At 41.8% G+C, this 16,446-nt stretch overlaps 2 protein-coding genes across 2 annotated transcripts; one reads left to right on the forward strand and one right to left on the reverse strand.

Moving 5' to 3' along the window:
* Positions 1-1,380: 1,380 nt before the first annotated feature.
* On the forward strand, positions 1,381-7,990 carry LOC4325878 (protein EMBRYONIC FLOWER 1). The gene is made up of 6 exons (XM_015766155.3): positions 1,381-1,817; positions 2,565-2,957; positions 4,037-4,467; positions 4,554-5,662; positions 5,973-7,530; positions 7,615-7,990. Exons 2-5 carry the CDS (start codon positions 2,773-2,775, stop codon positions 7,419-7,421), a joined length of 3,174 nt encoding a protein of 1,057 aa, XP_015621641.1. The 5' UTR covers positions 1,381-1,817; positions 2,565-2,772; the 3' UTR covers positions 7,422-7,530; positions 7,615-7,990.
* Positions 7,991-8,196: 206 nt separating this feature from the next.
* LOC4325879 (rac-like GTP-binding protein 1) lies at positions 8,197-11,020 on the reverse strand. Its single transcript, NM_001401527.1, has 8 exons — positions 10,788-11,020; positions 10,573-10,660; positions 10,286-10,395; positions 9,538-9,601; positions 9,321-9,385; positions 8,971-9,036; positions 8,749-8,855; positions 8,197-8,620 (listed from the first exon to the last, which is right to left on the reverse strand). The coding sequence occupies exons 1-8, from the start codon at positions 10,896-10,898 to the stop codon at positions 8,587-8,589; spliced, it is 645 nt and encodes a 214-aa protein (NP_001388456.1). The 5' UTR covers positions 10,899-11,020; the 3' UTR covers positions 8,197-8,586.
* Positions 11,021-16,446: the final 5,426 nt, after the last annotated feature.

Genomic DNA, 16,446 nt, shown 5'->3' on the forward strand with positions numbered 1-16,446 from the left:
CGGGTGACTGCCTGTGTTGGCATCAATAATTTAGAATTAGAGGTGTCGGCTTAATGCTGGTAGATTGTGGATATCCTCCCATACACGTAGGCGTCGATGGCTTCATGTGCGTACGTGCCGTCCTGCATAGGATGGGTAGCAACGGAGGAAGGCTGGCTTTGTTGACTTGTAGCCTCACTAAGGCCAACTGCCTATTGGCAATGAAGTTGTTTTTGTTTAAGGAGAAACAAACTTTTGAGCTAGGCAACATCGGTATGTAGCAGGCCATTCTCTAGGTCAATGGCACTTAGAGTCGGAGCATGCCGGCCGTGCCTATTACAACATGGTTATCATGTGCATGTGGCAAGGGCACACATTACACGTCCCCATTGTCTAACATCGTAGACTATGAGTTTGATAGAAGAAACCCAACTGAAAGGTCAGTGTCAAATCCATTCTACCTGTGTCGAGAACTAAGGTTAAGCGTTTTATATAGATTAGGACACTCACATACATATGCTGTGCATGGGGTGGTGAGAGCCATTATGTACCACTAGTGACATGTGTCTACCTAGTTATATGATCTATTGATTGAAAATTCGACTGAGATAAGAATAACTATGTGGTATATTTAACTTGGTACAACATATAGTGGTTGGAACATCACATTAGACATGCCTTGGCAGGAAGAAAGCCGCTGTAGTTTAATTTAACATGTTAAACACCACATAGTGAGTAATCAATCTAGGCTTAAAAAAAATAAAGACAACACAAACAAACACAGAGAACACATAAACACAGAGGGGGCAATCAACTCTGTTGTTTGATCTATACTTCGTCAGAGTTTGATATATCTCTGCTCTCTGCATTTTAAAACTACTTATATTACAAAGCACTGTATGTTATATAGTAATACTTTGTAGATCACGAGTATAAAACACAGATAGGTACAATTTTTTTTACTCCTACGTATTTACGTATTAACCGGTACAATATTATTTAGCATGCATGTACGCGTGATATTAGAGTGGAGTATACTACCTACGCATGCTCGGGCAGTATCGGTACCTCTATACCTACCTATATACACATACCAGGTAGAGTACAGCGGCAGGTAGAGTACACAGTAGTATATGGAGCTTATTTTATCATTTTTATTACTGGAGATAGAAGAAGAAGAGAAAGGAGAGAGAGAGAGAAAGAGTGGAAGGGAAAGGCGTGCGGGGCCCACACACGCAGCAGGGCAGCGCTGCGGAGGTGAGGTGAGGGCAGGGGCAGGGGCAGGGCGGACTGGCCAACGCCAACTCCAACTCCAACTCCCGTACAAATAAAATATACAATCCTTTCTTTTTCCTCCTCCTCTTTTCCCTTCCATTCCACCCCCCTCTCTCTCTCTTCTCCACTCCAAATCCCTTCTTACCCTATTCCCCTCCCCCCGCAGCTTCTCTTCCTCCTGCAGTACTCGCCGCCACCACCACCGCGCCGCCGCCGCCGGCCGCGTTCCGAGACCCACTCGATCGGAATCCACCGCGGCGCGCCCGCGCGCCTGCGTCCTCTTCCTTCCCCGGGAGCCGACCGACCACGGCGACCAGTCGATCTCCCTCTCCGGGCGCCAACCGCGTCTTAGCTTCATCGAATCCACCGCCCCACCCCGCATCTCCTCCTCCTCCTCCGACGACGACGACTACTACTAGTCTTCTCCAATAAGCCCCCCTCCCGCTCCCCCCGCCTGAAGAAGAAGCAGCAGCTAGCTCCGGGGAGAGGTCGACGGCGCGCCGGGTAGATCGCGCCCCGCCCCGCCTGCGTCGCGGCTGTCGGAGCAAACGCAAACCCCCCAGGTAATCAACGAACTTTTCCTCCGCCGCAAGAACAGCTCCCGCGGGGGGTTTGGTTTTGACCGATTTCTTCCCCCCTCCCCCCAAATCGACCCATCCAATTTCGCCTCGATTTACTTCCGATTTCCCCACTTTTTTTTCTTCCTTTCGGGTTGGGGGGTTGCGGTTTTGGGGGAGGAGAGGGGTTCAGCTCATCCGAAGCCCCACGTTAGGTCCGCCCCCTTTCCAGCTGTGCCCCTCTCTCGGGCCTCGAGCTCCTCGCCTCCATGGGAACCAAAGCCCTTATATTTCATGTCGCGGAAGAAAAAAAAATCCCGTCTTTTGCGGGGATCCTCGCGGCTACGTACGAGCCCTAGTTACCGCGCGGATTTTAGTTACGGCGGTTTATGCGGCCCCTCCCTCTAGGTTTTAGATCTACCCATCTCTCTCTCTCTCTCTCTCTCTCTCTCTGTGCATGCATGTGTCTATCTTAGCTATACCTGTATTATTTGGAAGGTTAATTATGGTTGTGTATATGTGGCGCGGTAATTAATTAGTTTAATTCGCACCCCCTCTCTCTTTGTTTATCTAGGTTTTGGGGGAATTTATTTCTTGCTATAATTTTGCCCGCTCGAATTTCTGGTGCTCTTATATTCCATGAGCTGATTGAAGTGGATATATATTGTGCGTGCGTGCGTGCTATTGCTACATCGGCTTGACTTCTTCTTGCCTACTACTTCATTAATTTGTTTCTTCTGGTTTCTGTTTCAGGTTGTTCTAGCGTGTGCAGCGGCTAGCTGATTGATTGTCTTCTGTGATATATCCAGAGCTCGTGTTTTGTGGTTTGTGGTTTGTGGTTTGTGCTTGGATTGTTGATGTGCTAATTCGCGGCGTTACAAGATCACTGCTGGATTGATATTGAGTTGTGCCTCGGCTGTGCTAGCTGTGTGTTGATTCTCTCCTCGTCGTGGTGATCGATATGGAGATTGTTGCAGTAGATCAGGAGGGAGCTCGTGTTGTTGGGACGAACTGTATGCTTGCTCGTGGTGGAACTGGTGCTGTAGCGCCAGTGTTGGAGCTGACAGCGACGCCTCGTCAGGATGCAGCCGCTGAAGCTGGTGTAGACGAACCGGCACAACACCAATGCGAGCATTTCTCCATAAGGTAATCATTTTCTGTATTTCCAATTCCAGTATCGCGTTGTGGATGAATAATGAATCGGCATGTCATGCCATATTGCACTGTTTGATGGAAGAGTATGATTGATCGTGGTTTTTGCACAGTTTGCTGTTGGGACTTATATGGTCATCTGTTTTGTACGATCGTATACACTGGGTCGACATGCTTATGACTTTGGTTCGATTTAGGAAGTCAATACATCCACTACTAGCTCTATATCTAGCCATGTGAACTCATTTATGCCATAGCACAGCTAGCAGGCTAGCAGCAAAAAATATATATAATATTTGCATATATGTTGGTGTTTCATGTATCTTTATACTCTACGTACATCCATTAATATCTTCAATGTATGAATCTGAGCACATGATTGTGAGTGCTACACATATGCATGTCTGTATGTGTGTTCATTAGGTGTTTGATCATATTTGTTTGTGTTGGGGTGCGCATGCATTTATTCAGGCCATGCTGTAGGCTGTAGCTAGATATTTGTGTTTGTATATTATTTCTGTTGAACAAGCTGATTACTAATGAAATTAACCTTTTTGGGGTACACTCATATATTGGGCCCTACATTTTTGTAATCATTTTTCCTTTGTGCTGAGGTTCAGCATAAAACTTTTTTATCATAAGCATGTTTACATCCTAGGAGATTCTTAGAACTGATGGTTTCTTCATATTTGCATTATGTTTGATTTGATAGTCCATTATTATTTTAAGCCTTTTCAATTGTTTAGAGATTCTAGAGATGATATATATCAACCATAGACTTGTCACGTTTTGGTTTAATACTTTCTAGAACTAATTAGATTATTATTTTTGTAGTTTATCCTGTCATGCTATTTGTATTATCTTTGAATTCAAACTGCAATACTTAGATTATCTTGAAGGTCCTCTTTTTCTGGACTGTACAAGCTATGTATGAAATGCCTACCTCCCAGCATCCTTTAGATTATGTAGGGCCTTTTCTGAGTTTATCAGTTGTATATTGACTGAAGCACGCAATGTGCTATATATATGTGCCATGCATCTTTATAATGATAATCTTATTTTTCTTGTACCAGAGGGTATGTTGCTCTTCTTCAGAAGAAGGATCCAAAATTCTGCTCTCTATCTCGGATTTTCCATGACCAGAAAAAATGTGATGAACACAAAGCTAGTTCAAGCCCATTTTCTGTAGCAAAGTTTCGACGATGGGATTGCTCGAAGTGCTTGGATAAGTTGAAAACTTCAGATAATGGAACAGCACCAAGAACTCTTCCCGCAAAGCAGAATGGCACAAGTGATGGTTGCTCCATCACATTTGTTCGGAGCACTTTTGTGCCTGCTAGTGTTGGTTCCCAAAAAGTGTCTCCTAGCACACAATCATCTCAAGGGAAGAATGCTGATAGATCAACTCTTCCAAAGAGTGTGCAAGAAGGCAATGACTCCAAATGCAATGCGCCTTCTGGCAAGAATGGAGCTGCTGAGGCCAATACTGATTCACCAATGAAAGGTATGGTAGATGTAGAGCCTTTCAAATTCCTAAGTAGGATTTTATTTAAGGTATAGAATAAACTAATGTTTGTGTGATTTTCTCAGATTTGCAAGGGCCAGCCCAAAATTATGATGTGGCAGCAAATGTCTCTGAGGACAACACTTCTGTTGATGTTGGGGCTTTACCTGAAGTTCCCCAGATTACATGGCACATAGAAGTAAATGGTGCAGATCAACCTCCATCCACTCCAAAACTTTCTGAAGTGGTCCTCAAAAGAAATGAAGATGAAAATGGAAAAACTGAAGAGACTCTTGTTGCTGAGCAGTGCAATTTGACCAAAGATCCTAACCCAATGTCTGGAAAGGAACGTGATCAGGTTGCTGAGCAGTGCAATTTGACCAAAGATCCGAAACCAGTGTCTGGGCAGAAATGTGAGCAGATCTGCAATGAGCCATGTGAAGAAGTTGTTCTCAAAAGAAGCTCCAAATCTAAGAGGAAGACGGATAAGAAGTTGATGAAGAAGCAGCAGCACAGCAAGAAACGCACTGCCCAGGCTGATGTTTCAGATGCAAAGCTTTGTCGGAGAAAGCCAAAAAAGGTGCGGCTTCTATCAGAAATTATAAATGCTAACCAGGTTGAGGATTCTAGAAGTGACGAAGTTCATCGTGAAAATGCCGCTGATCCCTGTGAGGATGATAGAAGTACCATCCCGGTCCCGATGGAAGTAAGCATGGATATTCCTGTTAGCAACCATACAGTGGGAGAAGATGGGTTAAAATCAAGTAAGAACAAGACAAAACGCAAATACTCTGATGTTGTAGATGATGGATCATCACTTATGAACTGGCTGAATGGAAAAAAGAAAAGAACTGGAAGTGTGCATCACACAGTTGCTCATCCAGCTGGGAATTTGAGCAACAAAAAAGTGACACCCACTGCGAGTACTCAGCATGATGATGAGAATGATACTGAAAATGGTCTTGACACAAATATGCATAAGACAGATGTCTGTCAGCATGTATCAGAAATCTCCACACAGAGGTGCTCATCAAAGGGGAAAACAGCGGGTTTGAGTAAGGGGAAAACACATTCAGCTGCTAGTACCAAATATGGTGGTGAAAGCACCAGAAATGGTCAGAACATACATGTACTCAGCGCAGAAGATCAATGCCAGATGGAAACCGAAAACTCTGTTCTGAGTCACTCGGCAAAGGTACGAATTTTGTGAATCATGAGGAATTTTTGCTTTTTAAATTGACTGAATCAACATTTATCTGTATGAAGGAATAATATTGGTGCATAACAATGTTAAGAAATATGCATACAATGTTTATTTATATGCTTTCCACTGTTCTTCTTTACTTATGTTTTGATACTCTTTTTGTGTGTGCGTGCATGTGTGCATGTGTGTGTGTGTGTGTGTGTGCGCGCGTGTGTGTGCACGTGCGTGGCGCAATATTCTTTTTTAGACTCATATTATAGTGATTGTAATGGACTGACATTTTCCTCATTTCTCATCTCAGGTTTCTCCAGCTGAGCATGATATCCAAATTATGTCTGACCTTCATGAGCAGAGTCTACCCAAGAAGAAAAAGAAGCAAAAACTTGAAGTGACTCGTGAAAAACAGACCATGATAGATGACATCCCCATGGATATTGTTGAACTGCTAGCTAAAAACCAGCATGAGAGGCAGCTTATGACTGAGACTGATTGTTCTGACATCAACCGTATTCAATCCAAGACAACTGCTGATGATGATTGTGTAATAGTAGCTGCCAAGGATGGTTCAGATTATGCATCAAGTGTGTTTGACACTAATTCCCAACAGAAGTCCTTGGCATCCCAAAGTACACAGAAGGAGTTACAGGGTCATTTGGCATTGACCACACAAGAGTCTCCACATCCTCAGAACTTTCAGTCTACTCAGGAACAGCAGACACATTTGCGGATGGAAGAAATGGTCACTATTGCTGCAAGCTCACCACTATTTTCACATCATGATGATCAGTATATTGCTGAAGCACCAACTGAACATTGGGGCCGTAAGGACGCAAAGAAGCTAACGTGGGAGCAATTTAAGGCCACTACAAGAAATTCTCCAGCAGCAACATGTGGTGCTCAATTTAGACCTGGTATCCAAGCAGTTGACTTGACTTCTACTCATGTCATGGGATCTTCCAGCAATTATGCATCTCGCCAACCAGTAATTGCGCCACTGGACCGCTATGCTGAAAGAGCGGTTAACCAGGTCCATGCAAGAAATTTTCCAAGCACAATAGCAACCATGGAAGCGAGTAAGTTATGTGATCGGAGAAATGCTGGACAAGTAGTCTTGTATCCTAAAGAATCCATGCCTGCGACGCATCTTCTGAGAATGATGGATCCATCAACATTAGCAAGCTTCCCCAACTATGGAACTTCTAGCAGGAACCAGATGGAGTCTCAACTTCATAATTCTCAGTATGCACATAATCAGTACAAAGGATCAACCAGCACATCATATGGCAGTAACCTGAATGGAAAGATTCCATTGACATTCGAAGACTTATCACGGCATCAGCTGCATGATCTGCACAGACCTTTACGCCCACATCCTAGAGTTGGTGTGCTTGGCTCCTTGCTGCAGAAGGAAATTGCAAACTGGTCGGAGAACTGTGGCACACAATCTGGTTATAAGTTAGGAGTGTCAACAGGAATAACATCGCATCAGATGAACAGAAAGGAACATTTTGAAGCCCTGAATTCTGGAATGTTTTCAGCAAAATGGAATGCATTGCAGTTGGGTTCTGTTAGCTCCAGTGCAGATTTTTTATCAGCGAGGAACAGCATAGCTCAATCTTGGACCAGAGGCAAGGGTAAAATGGTTCATCCCTTGGATCGGTTTGTGAGACAGGATATCTGTATAACTAACAAGAACCCAGCTGATTTTACTACAATCAGTAACGATAACGAGTATATGGATTACCGCTGAAGCAGAAAGTGGTGTGCATAATTCCTGAACATTTACAATCATACATTTCATCTTTATGGCGCCAAATAGTCATACTGTAAGAGGAGGGCTTTGCTGGATCTGCTGTAAGGTAAGTTGAACTTTTTCTTCTTGCAAGTTTATCAGTTTAAGAAAAAAGAATGATTACTTATGTTAGCAAGGATGGTTCTTGCAGGCTTCTTGTAAGTTGTGGATGCCCCATTTTCTGGATGGGAACCTGCCAGACAGTGAACAAGGGCTTTGCAAGGTGCAGCATCCGGTTTTTGTTTTGCCAGTCCAAGAAACGTCCTCCTGTTACTTTGTAGTTGTACTCATACTAGTGCGCTTGTTTGTACAAGGAGAAATGTGTAACCTTGTTGAAAAAATGTCTCCCCCATTTTGTAATTACCATAAGGAGGTTTATAGTGTTGTGAGCTGTGTGTGACTGACGGCGAGAAATGGTTTTGTCGGTGTTAAGGTTGAAACGACTAGCTCTCGTTATCAATGTGTTGTAAACTTCTAGATTGATGTGTTACCTTACTCTTGAAGTCAACACCGGAGAATTTACAGTACTTTTTTGCCGTGCCATTTTTCTGGATGTCTGTGTGATCTGAAGAAGCTGGGTATATATGCTTCTTGTTTCTTTGTTTTGATTGTTTCTTGTAATCCATTCATGTATAGGAGACTTGCATTCTCCTTTTTCAGCCACGTGTTGTTTCATTGCTTCAATTGCTTGGCCTAATGGTAACATGGATGATAAATTGGTGATACCATGATGTAATTAACTTCCTATGTATTCAATCCAAAGTATATAAGAAAAGGTTGAAGCATGTGGCTTCTTTTTTGTTTGTCTGTTAGGTCTGTTAGGTCCAGTAGTTTCCAACATTTCGCAAAGTGAAAGGAGATACGGGTAAAGGTAGCCATCCAGAAGAGCACATCTTATTACCAAGGGTAAAACTTTCTGGAGCTTTTACAACATAAGAAAAAAAGAGAAAGGAGAAACAAAAGGAGCTCCACTGCAGAAAAAAAGAGAACTAGAAGTTCCTCCTAGCTGCAAGCAATGTTGATTCAACCATGATCTTCTATCCCATTCTGAGTAGATCCATGGGGCCATCTGAACATCATGGTGATGGAACAAAAACCACATTTTTTTCTTCTTGGTTATTGACTACGCGAAACAAGCGCTTCCGCAAAAGTACCGCCTACAGAATCATGATCAAGTGTCAAAGGCCTCATTGGAAATCAAAATGCTGAACTGGAAAAGATGATGCACCACTGATGAAGTGATGACTGATGAAGTGTGAGCAGACAGTGTAAACTTCAAAGGTACCTTACTGGCCGATTGGAGCTTGATTGGAGTTTCTTTCTGGTTACATCCTTATGTCTTGGAGGTTGAAGCACCACTTTGATGGCAGTGTCGAAAACAGCTTTAATGTTCTACAAGTAACCAAGAAAAAGAACATTTCTTTAGATTAGGATGTGAGTAAATGATTAAATATGAAGGAGCTCAAAATTCCAAAGTTTTCCTGCATAGGGTATAACAGAAGCATACTCTCTGTGTCTTGGAGCTGCATTCGATGTAGGCGACCGCTCCTATTAGCTTCCTCAGTTCTTCTCCCTAACATGTAGAAAGAGTCAGGAAAGTCTCATTGTTGAGGATGTGTGCCACATCTTGCCACAGTTTTCTTCCGAAAGTGTGGGCAACACACACAAAGCATGGCTAACAAATCAAGTGCCACAAGTATTTGGAAAAATTGTGTGTGACAAGTGTGACAAGGTGCTCAGAAAGTGTGTTGAGCCACAACTTTGGCATGAACCAAACTGTGACCTAAAAATGTGAAACCTGGCTAACCTAAATGTGGCAAAAATGTGTCATTCTCTTGTCACAGTCAAAACACCAACCTGCTCCGTTGTTATTATGGAAGAAGCTGGATGATCAGCAAGATAGGCCCTATCTTCACGGAGATCTGAACAGACAGGAAATCGGTAATGCAGCATCAGCAAAGAATGTCACTGGGCTGTGGTTACTGTATCAAATATCTTCGTGGGGTTGAATGGCGTTCAAAAAATTAAGAAATTTCAGAAGGTAAAGGGTGAATTAATGAATAGCATAGCATACCCAACTTGGTTCCAACAAGAACTACAGGAACACCAGGCGCAAACCGGCGAAGCTCTGGCATCCACTGTCCAGATGAAGTCAGGTCATTAGTACACACTTTAGAGATTCTAAAGGTAATGAGACAAAGCATGATGCAATGTGGTGTACATGTAAATGGGCTTTCTTGTCTCTAGGTAGTAAGCTTCGTGTTGATATCTTATTTACATTAGGAAGCTATTATAGAGCAAACAACCGGAGGCGTTTTACCATTATCGAAGTAAATCAAAAGTGAGCCACAACTCCTAACAATTTTGTCAACTGGTAATTAATTCGGCATTAACAGAAATTATCTCCTTTGCTCGCAATTTCATCTTCGGCTTTATATTATAACCTTGCATATAATGCACAAACAGCTGCAAAAGAAAAGCGTGACGAGCAAAGTCTAAGTCTCCACGGCTCAACTGGCCTTGTTCTTTTCGAGGAAAGCAATTGTACGAATCACGCTTTTAGAAAGCGTTATTATTACACACGACAAATTGTTCAATGCTTTTAATATTCTTCCATGTTTGTTTGACATGATACCTCCTCAGCATAATGCCCACCTGAATACCTGAAACAGTGCGTATTTCTGAACTACATATCTACAATCTTGCCAATGCAATGCATCAGGAAACCATAGCGATTCTACTAGCGCAATGCGAAGGAAAGTAACATATCCAACCAAGTAAAAAATTGCATCAGAATGACAAGGGGTTTCTAAGCAGTTCACCTTCTTCTGAACATTCTCATAGCTCGCCCTGCTTATCAGGGAGAAGGACAGGATGAACACATCGGCTCCCCTGTAGCTCAGAGGCCTCAACCTGCTGTAATCCTCCTGACCTGCAACCAACAGTCCCCAACCAAAACGAGAATCAAAATCACTAAATCAGATCTTTCTCTGAGCTGAGCACAAGTGAGCAGCAACACTTGAGAAAATAAAATCAAAGAGGAGAACAAGATTTGCAAGCCCCAGCTTGAGATTGAGATTGAGGGTGAGCTTGAGCTAGCTTTCCCCACCTGCAGTGTCCCAGAGGCCGAGGTTGACGACGCTCCCGTCCACGGAGACATTGGCGCTGAAGTTGTCGAACACGGTGGGGATGTAATCCTGCCCAAACCAAACCGAATCAAATCAAACCAAACCAAACCAAATCGAGCCGAAGAGAAGATAGGCCAGCACGGCGGGCCGGAGCAAGAACGGAGAGGAAGGGATTAGCGGCGGCGCGGCACTCAACGGTGGGGAACTTGTTGCAGGTGTAGCAGATGAGCATGCACGTCTTCCCCACCGCGCCGTCCCCCACGGTGACGCACTTGATGAACCTCGTCGCCGCCGCCGCCGAGCTCATCTCCCCCGCCCACTCCGGCCACTCTTCTTTGTTCTTGCTGGTTGCTGTACTAGCTTAGCTTATCTCTTGTTCACTCTCACAGTCTCACTCTAGCTCTGCCTCCAGCTCCGTTTGAACTTGCCATCATCATCTCGTGGCTACAGAATTAATAAGTGCAATCAGCGTTAAGTATGGCGTGTTAATGATGGTGCCAAGCACTGCGGTTTGCACGTGGGGCGTCGTCGTGTCGTCTCGTCGTGTCTGACACTGTGACACTGACACTGAGCTTAAGCTTTGTCTTTAGCTTTGGGACGCTGCACGGGCTTTAAATCCAGTGGCCTAAAGTTTTAACGTGTTACATCGGCTATTATATTATATGTTGTATAGGGTTCAGGCACTAATAAAAAACTAATTACACAATCCATCAGTAAACTACGAGATGAATTTATTAAACCTAATTAATCCCTCATTAGCAAATGTTTACTGTAGCATTATATTAATTATCAAATCATGGAGATATTAGGCTTAAAAGATTCGTCTCGTAAATTATTCGCAATCTATGTAATTATATATTTTTAGCCTATATTTAATATTTTATATAGGTGTTCAAACGTTTGATGTGACAGGATGAAAAATTTTAGGTGGGATGCCTTACCACTGGAACACACAAGAGTACAGACACACAGTAGAAAGAAGCGGAGCGATGGATGGTTGCGAGTGCCCGTGTCGCAACCGGCGCACTCGGGCATTTGGCATGACATGGCATGGCAATGGAGATCAGATCCCTGGGTTGCACGTCGTTTTGTCGGATCTTCTGAGGTTCCTGTGCCGCTGATGCTTCCTGCACATGGTGATGGTAATTGCGCGAAGAAAATATGTAGTGTAAAAAAAATATATGAAAACTATTTTAGCACGTAAAAATAGACGTCTGGTACATATTTGTCTCCGTTATTGTTAGGAAAATATTTACTCCCCGTTACACTTTTACTCATGGTTATGAGAGTAAAAGTTTTACTCGTGCTTACGTGGATAAATCTCATATGTCCATTTTTCATCCTACGGTATTTTTCATATTTCCAATATATATGTATGTATGTATGTATGTATGTATATGTATATGTTTTTCACTGCATATTCTCCCTCATTGGGATGGGGATGATGCCGTGTTGTTGGACTCTTCACTACAAAAGTATTTATTCTGTTGAAATTTAAATCAATGATATATTCTGTGTAGGTTAGCCGTGTATATCCGCACATGATATAGAAGGCCGAGTTTTAATCCATTATAAAAAAACATCTGGCATTAATTTAGTGAGGCTCGTGGGTCAGCCCAAGGACTAACATGGCATTAGCCTAAGGCTCGGGGACAACCTATTGCACTTTGCTTCGTGCTTGAATTTACATGATAAAAATATGCCTTACATAGTGGGCTTTCAATCCTCACGTATGGATCCATCGGCACATTTTATTTTAGCTCACGTCAAATTTTCACATGGTGGATTTATAGGCCTTCACTTCTGAGGCTTGTGCTATGGCCTAAGTTGTTTAGGGTCTAGGTCCACCCCTTAGGATATTTATGTGTGGCTTGTGCCGATAAAATCAAACCAAGAGAGATAGAGGTGAGGATTTCGTTCGATTTGAGCATGGAGCAAGTAAACAAAACATCAAGATTCTTTGGTTTGAACCAACAAAGCTAGCTAAACTAGTCCGAGTCGCTAGCGTACAAAATCATAATTGTTACTAGCAAGAAGGAGTCAAGTAACCGATGCATAAGTTGGCACCCACCACCAATAGGAAGGAGCCCACTCATCGAAGCGCGACCACCTTAGGGAAGCTCACGCATGAGTCCCCACCTCGAGGGAAAGAGGTGGCAGCACATGACAAGAAGGCTATGTCATGTTGTCAAATTGGAGTTCAAAGCCACTAGATGAATGTTGATGTTGCCGGAATGGAGCTCATTTACTACTCAATTAACCAAATCTTTGCACACTAGATCGTGTATCCATCACAAGATCAGAGTTCCCCACTTCTAGATCAAGGTGGCTTCCATTAAATCATATCTTCACATCACCGTCATCAGGCTACTCACTCACTTTGGCATTGCTTATCAATGTACATGAGAAGAAAGATAAAAAAGGGAAATGGAAGAGACATTAGAAGAAAAAGATTGATTTTTAATACCTATATGTTGGCCCCTACATAAAAACGTTGTATACGCCGTGAGGTACCTAACAAAACCAAAATTTAAGAACCATGGGTCTAGGTCCCACTCTTTTATGTTAGTTCGATTCTACACCGGTGCACTTACAGAAATTTGAGTTAAAAATAGAAATCATCATTATAGAGTGAAAAAAACACTCAGAAAAGAGTTTTAAACAAACTTAAAAGATTTAAAAATGAATTGTATTTGATAGGCGCTTATTTTTCAATCAAAATCCCGTCAAATTTAGGCTATTGGATCTCATACAAAGGTGAAAGCCTTCCTCCTACCTATACCCTAGTTCAACCTCTAATGGAACACCTATCCTCTAGATTTACTTATTGTTGCCACCACCTCGTCCCCCCCCCTCCCACACCCACATCGTGTCCCTCTACGACATCAATGAAGCCTATTAGTAACCACTTTTTCATCGACAATGATATATCTCTATGTGGTCTCTTGGCCCCAACACTATCCGTAATTCCCTTTTCATCGCCATGACCATCTAGGTTTTTTTTTCTTATAATGCTTATGATGTTATTTTATTTAGAAAAAAACCATTATTTTCCATAATTTTAATGGTATATTCATGTTATCCTATCACAACCATATGTAGCCAGTATGTTTTAACTAAACAAAATTAGGATTTTTAAAAGAAAGGAAAATGGACTTGAGATGTGCAAATTTGTGGAAAGGTTTTCAAACAAATTAGAAGAAAGTTTTAAAAATCACACCACATACATTAACTTTTTGTTATAAAGATGTTGGGAATGATGGTGCATTATACTATTCATGCATCTCAATTCTAGATATACTGTTGACAAATTTGTTGCTCACATTTTGTTTTTAGGGGGGGGAGATGAGTCTTTGCATGTGGAATATATAAAAAGGGATAAATTTCTTTTAAATATGAGTATTTGTGGCTTGTAGGTGGACTAGTGTTTTGGTGATTTAATTTAGTGTTTCAACCACTGTTGGTCTAAGTAGTGTTGTGTTGTTGTCTCATTTTCACGTGCCATACTAAATTACTAACATAGTGTGTTATTTTCTCAAATGTAGTGTTCAAAATTGGTTCTCACCAGCATATGAGCACCTAGAGGGTGGGTTTGGTTGGAGGGAGCTTATATGAGGGATTGGGAGATTAGAGGGATGAGACTATTAATTGTTATGTTTGTTTAGAGGGTGTGGGAGTTTTGGTGGGATGGGAATAAAAAATTGAGGAATAAATTATCTACTTTTTGATACTCCCTCGAGTTCTAATCTTGTTGACGTTTTGGGGATAGAACCAAAGTATGCTAATTTTTGATGTTTTAGTCGCTTTCCCCTACATGCATGCATCCCATTACTGCAGAGTGCTTAGTTTCTATACTGTCCAGGTCGCTTCATTTCCTGCGCACAATGCACATAAGCTAGTGATAGGCTTAAACTACCTAGGATATAACAACTTGTTGATTCCAATTAGCACATCACCATATTTAATATGGATAGAGAAGGAATTAGGCATCTAATAAATCACTCCTTGGTATGCGAGATTATGTCCAAAATGTCAAGAAAATCATAATTGGAGGGAGTATTTGGGTAGGGAATGGGAGTTAGGAAGAAATTCCCACTTAAAGTTGCCTAGACACATTTCAGTTATCTATTTCACTTAATATCTAATCTCCATCTAAACTCCTACTAATCACAATTACCTCTATAAAATAAGAGATTGGTATTAAAAATCAAATTACCATGCTAATCTCGCCATCAGTTCCCTCATTCAAACTTCCAACCCTCTTCCCTCAGGTTTCCAAACAAGCTAAGAGAGGAATGTGCATATTTAAAACTCATATGAGAACCCCCATTAAATACTTCATGTAGGGAGTTTTTTTTCCTCTATAGACGATTTGACACTCATATGTCTAAGACATGTATGACCCACATGTAAACGAGCCATTGGGTAGAACAACTTGAAATTGCCACCTGAAAGAGTGACAAATGCTCGTGCTTCAGCCTCCCCAATTTCCACAAGAGATCTTGCTTAATCTGTGCCCCGTCTGTGCATCACCATAATCCGTCGATGAACTGGCCGCCTCCCACCATGCACCGATAAGTCCTGCATCGTGATTATTTATGTCCTTTTTGCATTCTCTCTTTTCTTTTTCTCTCCCTAGGTTTGATTTAATACTTGGTCGATCGTTTTAATTCTCTGATTTCTCTTTGTTGGATTTGTTCTAGTTGTGTTTTGTCGTTCTGTCCTGATCTAACTTCTTGGCTCTAAGTAGATTTAGGCCGCTGAGTGAAAACAAATTCCCCTATAGATTTAATGATCTTTTTGTAATTAATAGTAGCCATATATCTCCTCTAGTCGATGGTTTCATGGAGAAAGATTTGGTCTTGGTGGTGCACGAAAGAGGCTTGATCTAGGAAGAAAGGCGTCTTCTCAGCCATGGATTTTCTCCTCCTTACTCCTGATAGAAAAGATATTAACATTCCCCTTATAGAACTTAGAAATATCAAGATATCATTTCCTTGATTTTTGATTTTGCTAGGTAGATAGGTTAAACCAGGATTTTGAAAATTCAACGGTAACTGTTCGTTTATCATGGTTATTAAACTAAGTGTTCAAAGTCATGATGTTGCTTATGTTGAGGGGGTGCTGCCATTTGAGACATAATCGGTAGCATGCAGACCTCTAATTAAGTCAATGGTAAGTAGGCCAGAGCATGCCAATCATGCCTATGGTAGCATAGGGGTTAGAGTAGATTGCAATCTAAAATATACCTTGGTCACAAGAGAACATTCATCACTACTAACTACTAACATGTTAAATAGAGCATTATCCACAATTGATCTAGATTGCACACAAACACAACATTGAACACAAAAAAAAGCACAAAGAAAGAACTCACAAACAAATAGAACATTGTCACACCTCCTTTCTTATCGCCACCGTGTCAACTTCCCTCCGATCACCAGGCGCGGTCATATCGACCTCCCTCCCTGGCCGACACCACGTCCTCTTTTGAAATCCGTCGCCACCACTTTATGCCTTCTTCCTATACAATTGCTAATGTTCTTGAAGAGGTTATATTTAAAAGAGAGCCTCACATTTATTTAAAAGCGCTAGTTGATACGTCACACATTGCTGAAGGGCATTGTGGTTATTAAAAAAATTGCAAAACTTTGTGGTTACAAACAGATTTGGAGAAATTAAAACACCAAAAATAGATGTGCAAAAATAATCATTGTGCTTTTCAAGCCCATCAAACGATTAGTGGCCTAATCATACGATTAGAAAGTTCTCATGCCAAATGTAATATGGGTGTATAGCTCATCAAAAGATCGAGATGGCTCAAATCAGATAAAGGATATCGATCTAACGTGACC

Source organism: Oryza sativa, chromosome 1 (genome assembly GCF_034140825.1).
Source record: "Oryza sativa Japonica Group chromosome 1, ASM3414082v1".
Taxonomy (NCBI): domain Eukaryota; kingdom Viridiplantae; phylum Streptophyta; class Magnoliopsida; order Poales; family Poaceae; genus Oryza; species Oryza sativa.

Bases quoted from the DNA above. Each gene is read 5' to 3' on its own strand.
- LOC4325878 (XM_015766155.3), top strand. From the start codon at position 2,773: ATGGAGATTGTTGCAGTAGATCAGGAGGGAGCTCGTGTTGTTGGGACG. The intron at 4,468-4,553 runs GTATGGTAGATG...TGATTTTCTCAG, and splicing joins TACTGATTCACCAATGAAAG to ATTTGCAAGGGCCAGCCCAA. The intron at 5,663-5,972 runs GTACGAATTTTG...TTCTCATCTCAG, and splicing joins TTCTGAGTCACTCGGCAAAG to GTTTCTCCAGCTGAGCATGA.
- LOC4325879 (NM_001401527.1), bottom strand. From the start codon at position 10,898: ATGAGCTCGGCGGCGGCGGCGACGAGGTTCATCAAGTGCGTCACCGTG. The intron at 10,396-10,572 runs GTGGGGAAAGCT...TGTTGGTTGCAG, and splicing joins CGGCCTCTGGGACACTGCAG to GTCAGGAGGATTACAGCAGG. The intron at 9,602-10,285 runs GTGAACTGCTTA...TCATCTGGACAG, and splicing joins ATGAGAATGTTCAGAAGAAG to TGGATGCCAGAGCTTCGCCG.